Here is a 20,605-nt window from a genome sequence, read left to right as displayed (position 1 = left end):
TCACTTCTCATTATTGTGGTAAAAGTGGACCGATAGGGAAACGGACTTTGGCCCAGTGGTTAGGGCGTCCGTCTACCATATGGGAGGTCCGCGGTTCAAACCCCGGGCCTCCTTGACCCGTGTGGAGCTGGCCATGCGCAGTGCTGATGCGCGTAAGGAGTGCCGTGCCACGCAAGGGTGTCCCCCGCGTGGGGGAGCCCCACGCGCAAGGAGTGCGCCCGTGAGGAAAGCCGCCCAGCGTGAAAAGAAAGTGCAGCCTGCCCAGGAATGGCGCCGCCCACACTTCCCGTGCCGCTGATGACAACAGAAGCGGACAAAGAAACAAGACGCAGCAAATAGACACCAAGAACAGACAACCAAGGGAGGGGGGGAATTAAATAAATAAATAAATCTTTAAAAAAAAAAAAAAAAAGTGGACGGATAGAGCCGGTAACATCACAAAATGAGAGGCAATCAGATATTATGCGCCTCCTGATGGGAGTACACACCCCTAACCTAAGTTATCCTTGCCAAAAACAAAACAAAACAAAAACAGAAAATAAAAACCACACCTGAATCTGACCAAGCCTCTAAATCTATCAATCTATAGAAAATTCAAGAGATTAGAGGAGTATATTCAACACCACCAATTGGATGCAGTCAGCATCTGTTGGAAATTACAAGACAAATGACCTGGTTTTTTTTTTTTTTCCAATAAACTGCAAGTGAAAAAAGAAAAAGAGAAATGGAGAGGAAAACCTATAGATTAAGTATCTTAAGGAACATGTTAAAAAAATTAGTGTATGGACCTTATTTAAGATCTTGATTCAAACAGTAAACTTTTTTTTCCCCTTAAATTATAAAACAAATAGGAGGGGAGAGGATGCAGCTCAGTGGTTTGAGTGCCTGATTCCCATATACAATGTCCTGGGTTCAATCCCCAGTACCTCTTAAAAAAACAACAAAAACAAAAAACTAGTGAAATCTGACTACACACGTCTCAGCAGGATCCCAGAGACAGCCAAAGTAGATACAACCCCAGGTACTGTTGCTCCTGAGGGCTACGGAGACACACAGATTCTACGGTCATGATAGATGGCTCTGGGGTTCATTGTCTTACCAGGGAGCCCTACTTGGGAATTTGTGCTCCTGACTGTGCTGGAGTTGGACTTAGATATGACCTCTCTATACATGCCTCTTCTGTCACTTTTACTGAACCTATGATTGGTGCTGGGGTTTGTACATGCTCAGGAGACTTGAATCTAGGCCCTGAGCTTGAGCAGAGTTGCAACACCTACTCTCTGGTTCACTGAACTTACCCAGGTCAAGCTGACAGGGAGGTGAGAATGGTCAACCATCACACCAGGGAACCAAGAGTGCCTACAACTGCAAGCAGGAGAATCCTATCTATCAGCCATGTGGGATCTAAGCCCCCTCTAGATTTAGAGGTGGAGTGGACACCACCATCCCAGGCTCCAAAGGATGGAGGAATTTAATATGGATTGAAGTGTGCTTGCTGGTATTCTACTATAGAACTGTTGTGCTCTAGCAATGGAAGAAATTGTATCATTGATGTGGAGATGGTGGCCAAGGGAGTTGTTGAGAGCAGGGAGAGGAAGAGGTGTGATACAGGGCATTTTTGGGACTTGGAATTTTCCTGAATGATAAGGCAGGGACAAATGCAGGACACTGTATATCGTCATAACCCACTGGATGGACTGGGGGAGAGTGTGAACTACAATGTAAACTATGGTCCAAGCAGTGTGGCAGTGCTCCAGGGTGTAGTCACCAAACGCAATGAATGTGCCTTACTGATGAAAGGGGATGTTGATGAAGGAAAAGTGGAGGGGTGTGGAGAGTGGGGTATGTGGGAACCTCTTATGTTTTTTAATGTAACATTTTATGTGATTTATCATTTAAAAAATGAAAGATAATAAAGAAAATTAAAAAAAAAAAAAACCTAGGGAAATCTGAACAATATATTTGATGATATAAAGGAATTCAGTGATATTTTTAGGTGTGATTAGAGTACTGTAAGACAAAGGAGTCCTTATCTTTTAGACACACGTATTGAAATATCTAAGGTTGAAAAGTTATGATCCTGGGATTTACTTCAAAATAATATGGGGTAATTAGAATATAGATCACCAGAAAATAGGAGGGTAGAGAATGGAACACTGAGGATTAATTTGTGCAGAATTGGTAAAAAGGTTGTTTGTAAATCTTTGGAAATGAATAGAAATCATGAAAGCATATCATGGTGTTTCTAGCAGAGCTATTTTATGTGTATGACTGGTTAAAAGGGAAAATTACAAGGTCATGTATATTACTAGAAAGAAAGCTAAAAACTGTAACATGGAACTGTATAAGATAGTAAAACCACATAAAACACAAATATGGGTGATACTGAATATATATGGCTGTTTTTACAAGATATTAATACAAATATAACAGAGAAGGAAAAAGAACAGCAGCTATGTACAGCAGGGGAAGTATAGAGAGACTGAGAGGTGATGAGTTTAGTTTTTTTATTATTATTGGAATAATGAACATGTTCTTAGAATGAGTGAAGTGATGAATGCACAAATATGTGATTACACTGAATATCATGATTTTACATTTTGGTTGGATTTATGCTTTATTAATATGAATCAATACAACTGATTTGATAATAAAAAAAACTAGGGAAATTTGAATGAGACATTTGATGATATTTTTAGATGTGCTAAGAGTACTATTCTATAATTATATTTAAGACAAGAGTCTTTATCTTTTAGAGACACGTACTGAAATATCTAAGGTTGAAATATTATGATCCTGGGATTTACTCAAAATAATATGGGGCAAAGGGAATATAGTTTTACCAAAATTGGCCATGAGCTGATGATAGGTTCATGGGGTTTCATTATACTATTTGCTCTATTTTTGTATATGTTTGGATTTTCCATAATTGAGTCAAAAAAAAAAAAGAGACAAGTAAAAAATGGGCCCCAGGAAGTCAAATCATATGATGAAAGTCACAAAGCAATTATTACTTTTCCCTCATTTACCTGTTCTGTTCTTCCGTTTTTCTCGCTCTGCTTTCAGTTCTTCCATGGCTTGAGATTTCTTATCTAGTTTTTCATCCCGTTTGGAACGCCGTTCCTTGTTATGGGATGTTACCTGGGAAAGGGAGGACATGTAAGATAGGCCTTTATAAGATTCTCTATTCTCAGCAATTAATCATATTCATTCCTCCAATGTCAATCTGTACCAGTTGCAGAAGCTTAAGATCCATGTAAGGTGAGAGAGCATCCTCTTGTGGACAAAGATGATAGAGGAGTAAAGTCAGCCTGTCTTACCCGCCTTATGAATAATAAGTTTAAGAATTGCTGAAATTTTTTCTGGAAGGATACACTAGATCATAGCAATTATTTGTTGATAACACTAAGAAAGCTTTTCATGGTGAATGCAGAGATGACTAGTTTTCTCAGCTATTATTTATTACCTAGTCCAGGATGACATATGCTTGGGTGGATATAACCAATCTGGCTACCTGGAACAGGATATTTTCCAACTTTCCCTTAAGGGAAAGAAGTGGGCTGCTTTTTAAATGCAGGCCTGGGTGACAGAGTCCTAAGAAATTAAACAGTACAGCTAAGTGTGGAATGGTAAAATATGTCCAGAGATTAATGAAACCTACAGGGTGTAGACAAAATATAATAGTTTTGCAATAATTGACATGGGCCGATTAAAATAAATTCATCTTTTATATAAACACACGCACACACAACACTCTCAAAACAGATGTGACTAAAGCAGTTGAGCGCCCACCTCGGGTGTCCCAGGTTCAGTTCCCCAGCACCTCCCAAAGATGACAAATGAGAAAAAAAAAAAAAACAACAACACAACGAGCAGACAATGAGCAAAAACAATGAGCAAACAAACAAGGGAGCCATCTCAGGGAAAAAAACAACAGAGATCTTACTCTTTGGATAATGAGACCATTCAATTTCTTACCTGAGATTCCTGAATCTGGGTCAGCTTTTTCTTTTCCTGCTCTTCTTCTTGCTTTTTCTTTTTTTCTTTCTTTTCTTTTTTTTTGGCTGTTTTTAGTTTTTTCTTAATTTCAAATCTGGTTAAAAGATATTAACCATTTTTAAGTAGCAATGAAATATTTGTCAAGACTGACTTCTCCCAGATTAGAAAAATGAAGTGGGGGAAGGAGTTTATAAACATTCTAGCTTCATGCAAATAATTCCAATGTACCTTATAGGAACATTAAGAATACTGAGGATGAATAAACCAAAAATACTTGAAAATATCAAGATAGAATAGACTTAAAATGGGAGAAAATATTCAGGATTTGCTGTAATCATTTAGACCTCTGGTTAACACAGAGCTCTCCCTTAATCTTCACACAAGAGTAGAAAATAGTTTATTCTGCAACCAATTTAGGTACCAAAGTTAAACTTCAATGGTGTTGCATTAGGAATAGAATGATGTCAGAGAGAGCCAATGTCATATTTTTAAGGTGGTTAGGATAAAAACTATTACATATATGTGGGTGTGTATATATATATATTTTTTTATTAGAGAAATTATGAACTTACAATCAATCATGCAAATGTGCAGAATTCCCATATAACACCTCTCCACCAACACATTACATTGTTGTGGAACATTTGTTACAGATGAGAAAAAATCATCAGACTATTACCACTAATTATTTTCTATACTATATATTTGGTATATTTTTTCCATACCTCCTTATTATTAACACAGTACTTCTTTGACATTTATGCAAGAATATTACAATATTGCTGTTAATATAATCCATATGTTAATTAATTTACATTAATTGTATTTCCCCCATGCATCTCTACAGTCTTACCACGTTTTAATAGTGATGCATATTTGTTCTAGTTCATAGAAGCAAGTATTTGTATTTGTACCATTAACCACAATTCTCATCTACCTCTGGGTTCATCATGTTATTCACTCCCCAGATTATTCTCTAGCTTTCTTTCAATTGACATTTACATCCCCTGATTACCCATTTCAGGCACAGTCCCATTTATAAATCAGCTGTGTTAGTTATACTCTATCCATTTTCACACTGTTACAGTTAAGCTAATTAAAACTTCCATATACATTAAGCATCAGTACCCCTTCTCAGCCCTCATGCTATCTCTTAGTAATCTATACTGTTTTTTTTTTAAAGATTTATAATATTTATATCTCCCCACCCCTCATTGTTTGCATTTGCTGTATCTGTTCATTGTGTGCTTATCTTTCTTTTTTTCTTTTAGGAGGCACCAGGACCCAGGACCTCCTGTGTAGGAGGGGAGGAGCCTATTCACTTGAGCCACCTCCACTCCCTGCTTTGTTCTATCTCGCTCATTATGTTTTCCTCCGTGAGTCTCTTGTTGTGTGAGCTTGCCATGCCAGCCACCACACCAGCCCATTGTGTCAGCTCACTGTCTTGCTCGTCTTCTTTAGGAGGCACTGGGAACCAAACCCGGGACCTCGCATGTGGTAGGTGGGAACTCAATTGCTTGAGCCACATCCACTTCCCTATACTCTAGGTCTTAGCACCATGAGTTTATTCTTTGTATTTAGTTCATATTAATGACACTATAAAATATTTGCCTTTTTGTGCCTGGCTTATTACACTCAGCATAACATACTCAAGGATCACCAGTGTTATTATATGTGTCCCAATTTCACTTCTTACAGGAGCACAGTATTCCATCATATATGTATGTACCATGTTTTGTTTATCCATCCATCAGCTGATGAACACTTGGGTTGTTTCCATCTTTTGGCAATTGTGAATAATGCCGTTATGAACTTTGGTGTGGAAATGTCTGTTTGTGTCACAGTTTTCAGTTCTTCTGGATATGTTCTGAGAATAGGGATTGACAGATCATATGGCAGTTCTATATTTACTTCCTGAGGAACCACCAAAATGTCTTAGGTTGTACCACTCTACATTCCCACCAGGGGTGTTCCTATTTCTCCACATCCTCTCCAGCACTTATTTTCTGCTTTTTAAATCATGGCCATTCTATGAGGTGTGAGGTGATATCTCATTGTAGTTTTTTAAAAAAATAATGTATGTTTATTAAATACTAGGCATTTTACTCATAAATTTATTCTCCTTTGATACACTACTGAAAAAATTAATTTGTGGGACCTTTGTCTTTCTCTAACACAAGACGGCAACTTGTATTATTTCATGAACAAAATTAAATGTATTCTTTCACTATGAAATTAAAAACATTATACAATCGATGTTAAAATAATTTGGAGAAAAGTAGCTCTAGAGCAATGTTCAACATATGTACTTCTATTTATTAATGAGTTCTATTCCCATATTATACTAATATTTTTTTAACAAATCAGTTTTACTGATGCATATTAATAAAGCATACAATTTTCCCAAAGTGTACAATCAATGGTAATCGGTACAATCACCTAGCTGTGAGTTCATCACCTTAGTCATCATTAGAGCCTTTTCATTATTTCAGTAACAATAATAATTAACAAAAAACAAACAAGAAATTTCCTTACCTCTCAATTTCTTTGTTTCCCCTGCTGTACATAGCTGCCGTTCTCATTGTAGTTTTGATTTGCATTTCCCTAATAGCTAGTGTTAGTGAACATTTTTTCATGTGCTTTTTTTGCCATTTGCATTTCCTCTGTGGAGAAATGTCTATTTAAGTCTTTTACCCATTTTTAAATTAGATTGCTTGCTCTTCTATTGTGGAATTGTATAATATCTTTATATAGCATGGAAATCAATCCCCTATAGGATATGTGGTTTCCAAATATTTTGTCCCATTGAGTGGGCTGCCTTTCACCTTTTTGACAAAGTTCTTTGAATCACAAAAGTATTTATATTTAAGGAGGTCTCATTTATCCATGTTTTCTTTAGTTGCTTGTGCTTCCAGTATAAAATTTAAGAATCGAACACCTACCACCAGGTCTTGAGGATGTTTCCCTATATTTTCTTCTAGGAGCTTTATGGTTACAGATTTTATATTTAGGTCTTTGATCTATTTCGAGTTAATTTTTGTATAAGGTGAGATAGGGGTCATCTTTTTTTCTTTTGGATATGGATATCTAGTTCTTTGAGCACCATTTGTTGAATAAACTGTTTTGCCCCTGCTGGGTGGGCTTGAGAGCCTTATTAAAAAATCACTTGACCATAGATGTGAAGGTCTGTTTCTGAATCATCAATTTGGTTTTAGTGGTTTATATGTCTGTCTTTATGCCACTACCATGCTGTTTTTACCACTGTCGCTAGATAATATGATTTACAGTCCAGAAGTAACAGTCCTCCAACTTCATTCTCCCTCTTTAAGATGTTCTGGCTATTTGGGGCCCCATACCCTTCCAAATAAATTTGATAATTGTGTTTTCCATTTTATAAAAAAGGTAGGTGGAATTTTTAATGGGATTGCATTGAATCTGTATACCAATTTGGGTAGAATTGACATCTTAATGATATTTAGTCTTCCAATCCATGAACACGGAATGTTCTTTGGTTTCTTTTGCAATGCATTGTAGTTTTCTAAATACAAATGCTTTATGTCCTTAGTTTATTCCTAAATATTCTATTTTTAGTCACTATTGTAAATGGAATTTTCCTCACTTCCTCCTCAGACAGTGCATTACTAGTGTATAGAAACACTATTTATTTTTGCATATATTAATCTTGTACCCTGCCAGTATGCTGAACTCATTTATTAGCTCTAGTAGCTTTGTTGTAGGTTTTTTGGAACTTTTTTAGGTATAGGATCATATCATCTGCAAACAGCAGAAAGTTTTACTTCTTCCTTTCCAAACTGGATGTCTTTTATTTCTTTTTCTTGCCTGATTGCTCTAGCTAAAACCTCTAGCACTACACTGAACAGCAGTGGTGATCCTTGTTGTTCCTGATCTCAACAGGAAAGCTTTCAGTCTTTCACCATTGTCTACAATGTCAGCTGTGGTTTTTTTCATAAATGCCCTTTCTCACGTTGATAGTTTCCTTTAATTCCTATCTTTTGTAGTTTTTTTAAAAATAAAAAAGGAAGGCGGCGGACTTGGCCCAGTGGTTAGGGCATCCACCTACCACACGGGAGGTCCGTGGTTCAAACCCCAGGCCTCCTTGACCCGTGTGGAGCTGGCCCATGTGCAATGCTGATGCACGCAAGGAGTGCCCTGCCACGCAGGGGTGTCCCCCGCGTAAGGGAGCCCCACATGCAAGGAGCGCGCCCCGTAAGGAGAGCCGCCCAGTGTGAAAGTGCAGCCTGCCCAGGAATGGTGCCACACACATGGAGAGCTGACACAACAAGATGACGCAACAAAAAGAAACACAGATTGCCGCTGACAACAATAGAAGCGGACAAGAAGACACAGCAAACAGACACAGAGAACAGACAACCGGGGTAGGGAGGGGGAGAGAAATAAATAAATAAATCTTTAAAATAAAAAAGGAAGCTATATTTTGTCAAATGCCTTTTCTTTTATTTTTTTAAGATTTTATTTATTTCTCTCCCCTTGCCCCCTCCCCCCGTTATCTGCTCTCTGGGTCCATTCACCGTGTGTTCTTTTGCATCTACTTGCATTATCCGGTGGCACTGGGAAACTGCATCACTTTTTTGCTGCGTCATCTTGCTGCATCAGCTCTCTGTCTGAGTGGCACCACTCCTGGGTGGGCTGCACTTTTTACACACAGGGCGGCTCTCATTACAGGCAGCACTCCTTGTGTGCAGTAGCACTGCAAGTGGACCAGTTTACCACACGGGTCAGGAGGCCCTGGGGATCAAACCCTGGACCCTCCATATGGTAGGTGGGCGCTCTATCAGTTGAGCCATGTCTGCTCCCCTCAAATGCCTTTTCTGCGTCAAGTGAGATAATGTGATTTTTCTTTTTTGATTTATTAATGCGATATGTTATGCTGATTGATTTTCTTGTGTTGAACCACCCTGGAATGCCTCCTATAAAACCCACTTGATTATGATGAATAACATATATATATATATATATATGTATGTATGTATGTATGTTTGTATTTTAAGGTACTGGAGTTGGGGAACGAACCCAGGACCTTGTATGTAGGAAGTTGGCACTCAACCACTGAGTCATATCAGTTCTATGAGTTGGTTGTATTGTTTGTTTGCTTGTTGTTATTGTTTTTAATAAGGCACCAGGGACCAAACCTGGGACCTCCTGTGTGGGAACCAGGCATGCAACTGCTTGAGCCACATCCACTCCCTGAACAATTTTTACATCCATATTCATTAGGGAAATGGGCCTGTAATTTTCTTTTTTTGTAATATCTTTATCTGGCTTTGGTATTAGGGTGATATTGGCTTCATAGAATGAGTTTTATAGCATTCTTTCCTGTTAAATTTTTTTGGAAGAGTTTAAGATTGGTATTAAATCTTCTTTGAATGTTTGGTAGAATTCACCCATGAAACCACATGACCCTGGGCCTTTCATTTTAGGGAGTTGTTTGATGACTGTTTTAATTTCTTTACTTGTGATTGGTTTGTTGAGGTCTTCTATTTCTTCCAGGTTGTTCATAGTTCCTAGGAATTTTTCCATTTCATCTACATTATCTAGTTTGTTGGAGTTTAGTTGTTCATGGTATCCTCTTATGATCTCTTTTTTTTCTGTGGAGTCAATAGTAATGGCCCCAATTTTTATTTCTGATTTTATTTGCATCTTCTCTTTTTTTTGTCAGTCTAGCTAATGGTTTGTTGATTTTGTTAATCTTCTTGAAGAACTGATGTTTGATTTTGTTAATTCTATTAATTTTTTTTTCAATTTCATTTACTTCTGCAGTTATCTTTGTTATTTCATTTCTTCTGCTTGCTTTGGGAATAATTTGCTATTCAATTTTTTTTGGTATATCCAGTTGTTTGTGTAGTTAGGTCACTGATTTTAGCTCTTTCTTATTTTTAATGTAAGCACTGAGGGCTACAAATTTCCCTCTCAGCACTGCTTTTGCTATACCCCATAAGCTCCTGTTTTGGTGTCTTGGGATATTTATTCATTTTTCTAATGATTTCTTATTTGAACCACCAAATGTGTTAAGAGTGTGCTGTTTAATCTCCATATATTTGTGAATTTTCCATTTTACTGGATATTGTTGATATCCAACTTTATTTCACTATGATCAAAGAAAGTGCTTTGCATAGTTTCGATCTTGTTAAATTTGAGATCTGCTTTGTAACCCAACATATGGTCTATCCTTGGGAAAGAAATATGAGCACTTGAGAAGAATGTCTATCTTGCTGTTCTTGGGTGCAATCTTCTGAATATGTCTATTAGGTTTAGTCCATTTATCATATTATTCAAGCTGTTTCTTTAATGATCTTCTGCCCAGACATTCTATCCAATGAGACAATGGTATATTGAAGTCTCCAACTATTATTGTAGAGATATCTATATCTCCCTTCAGTTTTGCCAGTGTTTGCCTCATGTATTTTGGGGCATCCTGGTTAGGTGTACATACATTTATGATTGTTATTTCTTCCTGGTGAATTGTTCCTTTCATTAACATATAATATCTTTCCTTGTCTCTAACAACAGTTTTGCTTTTAAAATCTATTTCATCTGATATTAGTATAGCTACTCCAGCTTGTTTTTTATTACCGCATGCATGGAATATCTTCCAGCTTTTCATTTTCAATCTATTTGTATCCTTGGGTCTAAGGTGAGTCTCTTACAGATAGCATATAGATGGCTCAAATTTCTTATCCATTCCACCAGTCGATGTCTTCTGATTGGAGAATTTAATCCAGTAACATTCAATATTATTATTGTAAAGGTAGATCTTATTTCACCACTGTTTTTACTTTTACTGATAGAACTCTCATTTCTGGACTCTCTTCCAAAACTCTCTCCCCTGTCTTTTCTTTTCAGGATGTAGCTCCCTTTAGTATTTCCTGCATAGCTGGTCTCTTGATTCTTTATCTGTGAATATTCTAAACTTGCCATTATTTCTGAAAGACAATCTTGCCAGATATAAGATTCTTAGCTGGCAATTTTTCTTGTGCAGTATAAAATATACCATGGTCCTCTTGCCTCCATGATTTCTGATGAGAAATCAGCATTTAAACTTATTGGGTATCCCTTGTATGTGTGCCAGAATAAAAGAATCTAATAAACATTAAACATTACTCATGATACCCTGAAATAATAATGACTGTCAATTTTGTTTGTTTTTCAGTTATTTACTTTTTACATAACACAGTACTATTTTTCTTATTTTTTTTATAATGCCCTTTTCACTCATTATTAAGGTTGTTAATGTAGTTTTATAATGTAAGATATAGGAATACTGTTATAAATTTATTCCTTTTTAAGAAGTTCATAATTAAACAACATACTCCTAAATGGGTCAAAGAAAAAATCACAAGGGAAATGAGAAAATACTTGAAGATGAAATGAAATGAATATACAACATACTAAACTTATGGGATGCACCTAAAGCAGTTCTACAGAGTACTTATCTGTAAATGCCTATATTAAAAAAATAACTGAAAATTATAACCTAAATTTTTACCTTAAGACACTGGAAAATGAAGAGCAAATTAAAAATAAAGCAAGCAGAAGAAAAGGAATAATAAAGATAAACAGAAATTAATGAAATAGAGACTAGAAAACAATAGAGATAATTAATCAAACCGTAAGTTGGTATAGGAGTTTGATATTATTGATGAATTCAAAAAGAAATATTGGATGTTTGTAATCTGATCTGTACCTGGGCACGACTGAGTTATGATTAGGGCATTGAGTCCCCACCCCTTGGTGGGTGGGGATTCAATGTTGGGAGTTTTGATGTTGGAATTTGATGCTGAACTGGAGCTCCAGAGAGAGAAACAGAGCTGTTCCCCTGATAATCTACAGCTGACCTTGTGGAGAGAGGCAAAGCCTAGAGAGCCTCATAGTCTACAGTTAACCTTCTGGAGTAAACAGAGGAGCTGAACCCAGAGCAACCCAGAAAGCCTGAAACCCGATGTCAGCAGCCATCTTGTTCCAACATGGAAAAACAGACTTTGGTGAGGGAAGTAACTTATGCTTTATGGCCCAGTATCTGTAAGCTCCTACCCCAAATAAATATCCTTTATAAAAACCAACCCATTTCTGGTATTTTGCATCAGCACCCCTTTGGCTGACTAATACAGTTGGTTTATTGAAAAGATCAACAAAATTGACAAATCACTAAATCCAGAAAAGAAAGAGGGGCCATCACTATTGACCTTACAGAAATTTAAAAAAAAGATGCTAAGGGAACACTATGAACAACTGTATGGCAACAAAGTAGATAATTTAGATGGAATGTAAAAACTGCTGGAATGTTACAAACTCCCAAAACAATGGAATCAGAAGAAATAGAGGGAGTAGGCATAGTTCAGTGGTTTGAGCACCTGCTTCCCGTGTACAAGGTCCTGGGTTCAATTCCTAGTCCCTCCTTAAAAAAAAAAAAAAAAGAAAAAAGAGTGGGTTAATGTATAGGAATCCTGTATAGTATGCACAATTGCTTTGTAAACTCACGACTTCTCTAATTAAAAAAAAAAAAAAAGGAAAAAGAAATAGAAAATGTGAATAGATCTATAACAAAGAGATTGAATTATCAACTCTAAAACTTTAACAGAGAGGGGAGTGGATGTAGCTCAAGCAATTGCATGCCTGCTTCCCACATGGGAGGTCCTGGGTTTGGTTACCGGTGTCTCCTATAAACAAAACAAACAAATAAACAAACAACAAGCAAAACAAACAAGAAGGTCAGCTCAGGATTGCTGATGTGGCTCAGTGGTTGAGCTCAGCACTGGCTTCCTCCTTACAAGGTTCTGGGTTCAATCCCCAGCCCTGGCAATTAAAAAAAAAAAACAACTTCTACAGAGAAAAGCCCAAGCCCAGGGAGATTCACTGGATAACTTTACTAAACACTTTAAAAGGAGAGAACACTACTCAACATATTCTATGAGGCCAGTATCACCCTTACACCAAAACCAGACAAAGAAATCACAAGAGGAGAAAACTACAGACCAATATTCCTTATAAATACAGTTGCGAACATTCTCAATAAAATAGTAGCAAACTGAATCTAGCAACAAATAAAAAGGGTTACAAATCATGATCAAGTGGGATTTACCCCAGGTATGCAAGGGTGTTTTAACATGAAAATCAATCAATGTACTGACACCATAGTAATAGAATAATAGAGAAAAACTCCATGATCACCTCAACAGATGCTGAAAAAGCATTAGCTAAAATGCCCAAGACAACCAGCAAGATGGCAGCAGACTAAGGAGCTCCTAGAGTCAGCTCGTGCTACAGGGCAGTTAGTAATCACCCAGAGCTAACTAAAGCACCTGTTTGGGGCCTCCAGAAGACCAGAAGAACATCCTGCAACATCCTTGAAAGAATGGAAGAAGACTGCTCATCTGCAGAGAAGATCTGTAACTAGAGCAATCCACACTGGGAAGCCTGTGACCATCCTCCACTGGTGGCACAAGGTGCCTCGGGAGCTGTTCCAAGACTGGAATTAGATGCTCCACTTCCCAAAAACAGGGGAGGAAAAGACGGTTGGGCACTAACTTCAGCTACTGATTAGTAAATTCAGCTGGCTAAAGTATAACCCTAAGAACAGTTAGAACCTGTCCAAGTCCAAAAGAGGCTGGTAGCTGCCATTTTGACTCCACCCCTGGCATGAGGGGAAGCTGGGCTGACTGAAAATCACAGGGATTAAAGGGACCAGTTTCTTTCACCCAGATCAGCCTGCAGCCCTAGCCTAGGTTTCAGCCCTACCTCTAGTAGAGAGGAAGCTGATGAGCCCTGCACCAGCTTCTCTGGGTAACTGCAGGTACATTTGGCTGGCACAGACTGAATAGCTGGAAGTCAAGTGGGGGAACTGCAGTCATTTTGGACCTGTACAGCATAGACTGATGCCCACACCTGCAGCTCCATCAGTCTCTCTGGGCAACTACAGTCCAGGCCTGCACAACTTGGATTATTACACATGGCTGTGGCTCTGTCCCTATCCCTGGCAAAGGAGAAAGTTGGGAGAAGCTTCATCAGTCCGTGGGGCAATAAGGGCAGCTTGAACCTCTACAGCTTGCAGCATCAACTATATCCTTGGCTCCTACTACACAACCAACAAGGGAGAAAAGGGAAAGAAAGCCCTAACTTAAAGAAAGAAAGAAACTGTACCCAGAATAAATACATCTAATAAGCCAGATGCCAAGACCCAACAAAAACTTATAGGAAACAGGAAGATATGACCCAGTTAAAGATAAAAGATAAGCCTTCAGATGACATAAAGGAGTTGAGACAACTAATCACAGATGTTCCAACAAATCTCAATAAATTCAATGAGATGGTGTAGCTAGTTTGATATTATTGATGAATTCCAAAAAGAAATATTGGATTATGTTTGTAAACTGGTCTTTTCCTCTGGGCATATTAGATTATATTGGATTTACAGGTTTACTTGTTTAAGTAATTGTGCCAGTAGGATGTTTAGTGCCTACCCTTTGATGGGTGGGGAAGTGGGGAATCACAGATAAAAGACATGGCAAAGGACTTGGGGGCTTTTTAATGTTGGAGTTTTGATGTTGGAGTTTGATGCTAAGGTCTTAAGCTGGAGCCCCAGGAAGTAAGCACACAGAGGAAAGAGAAGCAAGCCCTGGGAAGAGAAGAAACCAGGAAGCCTGAACCCTGGCAGATGCTGGCAGCCATCTTGCTCCAAAACATGGAAATATACTTTTAAGGGAAGTAACTTATGCTTTATGGCCTGGTAACTGTAAGCTCCTATCCCAGATAAATACCCTTTATAAAAACCAACCAATTTCTGGTAAATTACATCAGTACCCCTTTGACGGACTAATATAGATGGCTAGAGATTAAGGATATTAAGAAGACAATGGGGAGAAGCAGTTGTGGCTCAACTGATAGAGCATCCGCCTACCATATAGAGGGTTCAGGGTTCAATACCCAGGGCCTCCTGACCTGTGTGGTAAGCTGGCCCACGCGTAGTGCTGCCATGCACAAGGAGTGCCATGCAACACAGGGATGTCCCCTGTGTAGGGGTGTCCCACGCACAAGGAGTGCACCCCTCAAGGAGAGCTGCCCCACTGAAAAAAGCAAAGCCCACCCTGGAGTGGTACTGCACACACAGAGAGCTAATGAAGCAAGATGATGCAACAAAAAAGCAACGTTTCCCAGTGCTGCATGACAAGAATGCAAGCGGATACAGAAGAACACACAGTGAATGGACAGAGAGAGCAGACAATGGGGCGGGGGGGGGGAAGGGGAGAGAAATAAATTAAAAAAAAAAAAAAAGACATTGGGGGAAGCAGATGTGGTTCAAATGATAGAGATTCCACCTACCATATGGGAGGACATGGGTTCGATTCCTGGGGCCTCCTGGTGAAAAAGAAGAGAAAGCGTGCTCGCACGGCAAGCCAGCACCCACGTGGGGAGCCAGTGCCCCGCACAAATGAGTCACGCACCAAGATGATGACACATCAAAAGAAAGACAAGGGGAGAGTTAAGGTGAAGCACAGCAGAAACCAGGAACTGAGGTGGTTCAACTGACACAGGGAACCTCTCTCCCCATCAGAGGTCTCCAGGATTGAATCCCAATGAATCTTAGAGGAAAGAAAATGAGAAGAGAAGAAAACACAGACAGCAATAACAGCAGGGTGGGAGGAGGGGAAGGGGGGATAATAAATAAATAAATCTTAAAAAAAAAAAAAGGAAGACATTGTATGAATACAAAGAAGAATTTGAAAGCACACAGAAAAATAGCAGATCTTACAGGGATGAAAGGTGCAATAAATGAAATTAAAAACATTGGAATCATGTAATAGCAGATTTGAGAAGGCAGAAGAAAGGATTGGTGAGCTTGAAGAAATAGCTTCTGAAAGTGAACATATAAAAGAACAGATGAAGAATGGAAACATTGAACAAGTTCTTAGGGAACTAAATGACAGCAAAAGATATGCAAACATATGTGTCATGGGTGTCTCAGAAGGAGGAGAAAAAGGTAAAGAGGCAGAAGGAATATCTGAAGAAATAATGGTAGAAAATTCCTCAACCCTATTGAAGGACACAGATATCCATGTGCAAAAAAGCACAACGTACCGCCATCCAAAAAAATCCAAAGAGACCAACTCTGAGACACATACTTATCACAATGTCAAATGCCAAAGGAAAAGAGATAATTCTGAGAGCAGGGAGAGAAAAGCAATGCATAACATATAAGGGATACCCAAAATAAGATTAAGTGCCAATTTCTCATCAAAAACCATGGAGGCAAGAAGACAGATATATTTAAGATACTGCAAGAGAAAAGCTTCCAGCCAAGAATCTTATATCTGGTAAGATTGTCTTTAAAAAAATGAGGGCAAGTTTAGAATATTCACAGATACCTTCAGGGTAAGTTACAGTCTGAAAAGAAAAGACAGAAGAGTGAGGCTTAAAAGAGAGTCTAGAAATGAAGATTATATGAGTAAAAGTAAAAGTGTCAAAAGAAAAGTGAAAATAAAATGACAGATAAAACCCAAATATTTAGGAATAAACTTAACCAACAATGTAAAGCACTTGTATTCAGAAAACTATAACTCACTATTAAAAGAAATTAAAAAATACCTAAATAATTGAAGAACATTCCATACTCATGGATTGGAAGACTAAATATCATTAAGATGTCAATTCTACTCAAATTAATATGCAGATTAATACAATACTGATAAAAATAATACCAGCATTTTAAAAATAAATGGTAAACATGATTATCAAATTTATTTGGAAGGGTAAGGGGTCCTAAATAGCCAGAAACATCTTAAAAGGAAAATCAAAGTTGAAGGACTCTCACTTCTAGACTTTAAATCATATTACCTAGCTACAGTGGTAAAAACAGCATATTACTGGGATAAAGGTAGACACACAGACCAATGGAACCATATTGATGGTTCAGAAACAGACCCTCACATTTATAGTCAAGTGATTTTTGACTAGCCTGTCAAACCCACACATCTCAGGCAGAACAGTCCATTCAACAAATGGTGCTGAGAGAACTGAATTTACATAGCCAAAAGAAAAAAAAGGACCCCTACATCACACCTTATACAAAAATTATCTCAAAATGTATCAAAAACCTAAATATAAAAGTAAGAACCATAAAGCTTCTAGAAGAAAATGTAGGAAAAGATCTTCAAGACCTGGTGGTAGGTGGTGGATTCTTAAAGGAAATAAGAGGAGGACTGAGATGGACTACTGATGTTTAATGTATGTAGATGCTTTAATTAGCTTTATTGTAAAAGTGTGGAAATGTAGAGTGGATGGTAACACATTATATTAACAATTGGTTTATAAATGTGGATGTGGCTGAAAAGGGCAGTCAAATGCCAACTGAAAGAAAGCTAGACAGTAATCTAGGGTCTGACTAACAGTAAACCCAAAGGTGGATGACAATTGCAATTGATGGTACAGATGCAAGAGTGCCTTTTGTGAGCTAGAGGAGATGTATATCACTATTGCAGGTGTGAATGTACAGAAGCTTGGGAAAAATATAACTGGAGTGATCTATGGACTATGGCTAATAGTAAAAATGTAATATTCATGCATCTATGCCAAAGATGTACTGTGTTGATAATGGGGGAGTATAGAAAAAGTGTGCCAAATGTATGCTATAGACCTGGTAATGGTCTGATGATATTATTTCGTCATCTGTAACAAATGTTCTAACACAGTGTGGTATGTTGATAGAGGGGTGTTATATGGGAATTCTGCACATGTACATGATTATTTTGAAGTTTACAACTTCAGTCATAGAAATATATTTTAAAAATAATAATAAGGTAGATTTGGGGAAAAGTATACCAAATGTAAGACAAGGACTATAGTTGGTAGTAAGATTTTGCCAACATTCTTTCAAAATGTCTCACATTATATCTCACAACAATGCAAGGTATTGGTCGTGGGTTGATGTATGGATCCCTGTATGATGTTATGCATGTTTGCTTAATAAGTTCATAACTTTCACTATATACTTATTGTTTATGTATGTTCATGTATAAATGACATAGTAGTAACAATAATAATGGTAATAATAGGTTGGATTAGGGAAAAAATAAACCAATTGTAAGATACTTTGGTTAGTAGTAATATTTTGAGGATGCTCTTTAATCATTAGTTAAAAATGTTTCACAACAATGCAAGGTATCAGTGGTAGGGTGATGTATGAAAGCCCAGTAAGATGTTATGTATGTTTGTTTGGTAAATTCAAAACTATTACTATACACTTATTGTTTATGTATGTTTATGTATGAGTGATATATCCAATATATTAAAAACAAAACAAACAAAAAAATCCAACACCCTTCTTGATAAGACACATTTAACATACTCAAAAGGGAATTTCCTTAACCTGATAAAGGATGTACACAAAAATGCCACATCATACTTAATGGTAAATGATTGAATGCTTTCCCCCCTAAAATCAGGACAAGACAAGGATGTTCATTCCTGCCACTTCTATTCAACATGGTATTGGAGGTTCTAGTTAGGGCATATAGGCAAGAAAATGAATTAAAAGCTATCAAGTTTGGAAAGGAAGAAATAAAACCACCTCTATTCCTGGCTGACATGATTCTGAACACAGAAAATCCTAAGGAATCCAATAAAAATTATTAGAATAAATGAGTTTAGCAAGGTTGCAGAATACAAGATCAATACACAAAAATCAATTGTATTTCTATATTATAGCAATGAATATTCCAAGAATGAAATTATGAAAACAAATGTATTACAATAGTATTAAAAAATACTTGAGAATAAACTTAGAAAGCGGATTTGGCTCAACTGATAGAGCATCCACCTACCATGTGGGAGGTCCAGGGTTCAAACCCATGGGCCTCTTGATGTGTAGTGAGCTGGCCCACTCTCAATGCTGATGTGTGTAAGGAGTGCCTTGCCACATAGGTGTCCTCCGTGTAGGGGAGCCCCTCACATAAGGATGCGCCCTATAAGGAGAGCCACCCCACGTGAAAAAAGTGCAGCCTGCCCAGGAGTGACACCATACACACACACAGCTGAAGCAAGACGATGCAACAAAAAAAGAGAAGCAGTTTCCCAGTGCCGCTGAGAAGAATACAAGTGGACACAGAAGAAAACACAGCTAATGGACACAGAGAGCAGACAACTGGGGGGGAAGGGGTGGAGAAATAAAAAATAAAAATAAATCTTAAAAAAAAAAAAAGAATGAATTTAATAAAATTTAGTAAAATTTATGAGAGATCCTGGATTCAGGTCCCATGCCTCCTAAAGAAAACAAACGAGCAGACAATGAGCAAAAACAACAAGCAAAAACAAACAAAAAATCAAATGAACAAAAAAACCCAAATGAGCAGGAAACAAGCAAAACAATGAGCAAAAACAATGAGCAAACAGACAAGGGAGCCAACTCAGGGAAAAAAACCCACAAGAGCAAGACTTGTATAGAGAAAACTAGAAATCACAAAACATTAATGAAAGAAATTAAAGACCAAATAAGAAAGACATCCCACGTTCATGGATCGGAAGACCTAATATAATTTAGATGACGATACTCCCCAAAATATTATACAGATGCAACTCAATCCCTATTAAAATTCCGGCTGGCTTCTTTGTAGAAACTGACAAGCTCATTCTAAAATTCAAGGAATCATTAGCCAAAATAATCTTGAAAAAAAGAACAAATCTGGAGGACTTACACTTCCCAATTTCAACACAAAGCAAGAATAATTAAGACAGTATGGTACTGGCAAAAGGCTAGATATAAATAGATCAATGGAATAGAATTGAGAGTCCAGAAACAAAATCATGAATCTGTCTATGGCCAAGTGATTTTTGAGAAGGGTGCCAAGACCATTCCATTCAATTGAGGAAGAACAGTCTTTTCAACAAATGGTGCTAGGACAACTGGTTATTTGCATATAAAAGAAGAGGCTGGTCCCCTTCCTTAAACCATACACAAAAATTAACTCAAAATGAATTCAGGCCTAAATGTAAGAGCCAAAATTATAAAATTCTTTAAAGAAGATAAAGGAGTAGAAATTCATAACCTTGGGTTAGGAAGCGATTTCTCAGATATGTCACCAAAAAAACCACAATCAACAAAAAATAAACTGGGCTTCATCAAAATAAAAAACCTCTTGTGCTTCAAAGGACACCATCAAGAAAATCAAAAGTAACTCACAAAATGGAAAATACTTGTAAAATCAAATTTATGATAAGGGATTTATATCTAGAATACATAAAGAACTCTTACAACTCAATGATAAAAAGACAAATAACCCAATTTTACAAAACTGGGAAAGGATTTGAATAGACATTTTACCATTGATCTATGAATGTCCAGAAAGCACATGTAAAGATGCTCAATATCATTAAGTTATTAGGAAAATGCAAATCAAAACCACAATTTAATTCCACTTCATACCCATTAGGATAGCTATAATCAAAAATACAAATAAGGGGGAAGGAGGTTTGGCTCAACTGATAGGGTGTTCGCCTAAAACATGGGAAGTCCAGGGTTCAAACCCAGGGCCTCCTGATCTGAGTGGTGAGCTGGCCCACACGCAGTGCTGATGCATGC

General features: G+C 37.5%; 1 protein-coding gene across 2 annotated transcripts in view; it reads right to left on the bottom strand.

The window, feature by feature from the left end:
* Positions 1–20,605, bottom strand: part of RTF1 (RTF1 homolog, Paf1/RNA polymerase II complex component) — an 81,824-nt gene that overhangs the window by 30,456 nt on the left and 30,763 nt on the right. For both annotated transcript variants that reach the window (XM_058293955.2, XM_071214116.1), the window contains 2 exons: positions 3,979–4,093; positions 3,030–3,141 (listed from right to left, as the gene is read on the bottom strand). In XM_058293955.2, coding sequence (XP_058149938.1) covers positions 3,030–3,141; positions 3,979–4,093 — 227 coding nt within the window. The remainder of the gene's footprint in view (positions 1–3,029; positions 3,142–3,978; positions 4,094–20,605) is intronic.

This window comes from Dasypus novemcinctus, chromosome 3 (genome assembly GCF_030445035.2).
Source record: "Dasypus novemcinctus isolate mDasNov1 chromosome 3, mDasNov1.1.hap2, whole genome shotgun sequence".
Lineage (NCBI taxonomy): Eukaryota > Metazoa > Chordata > Mammalia > Cingulata > Dasypodidae > Dasypus > Dasypus novemcinctus.
This window is presented reverse-complemented; position numbering and strand designations above follow the sequence as displayed.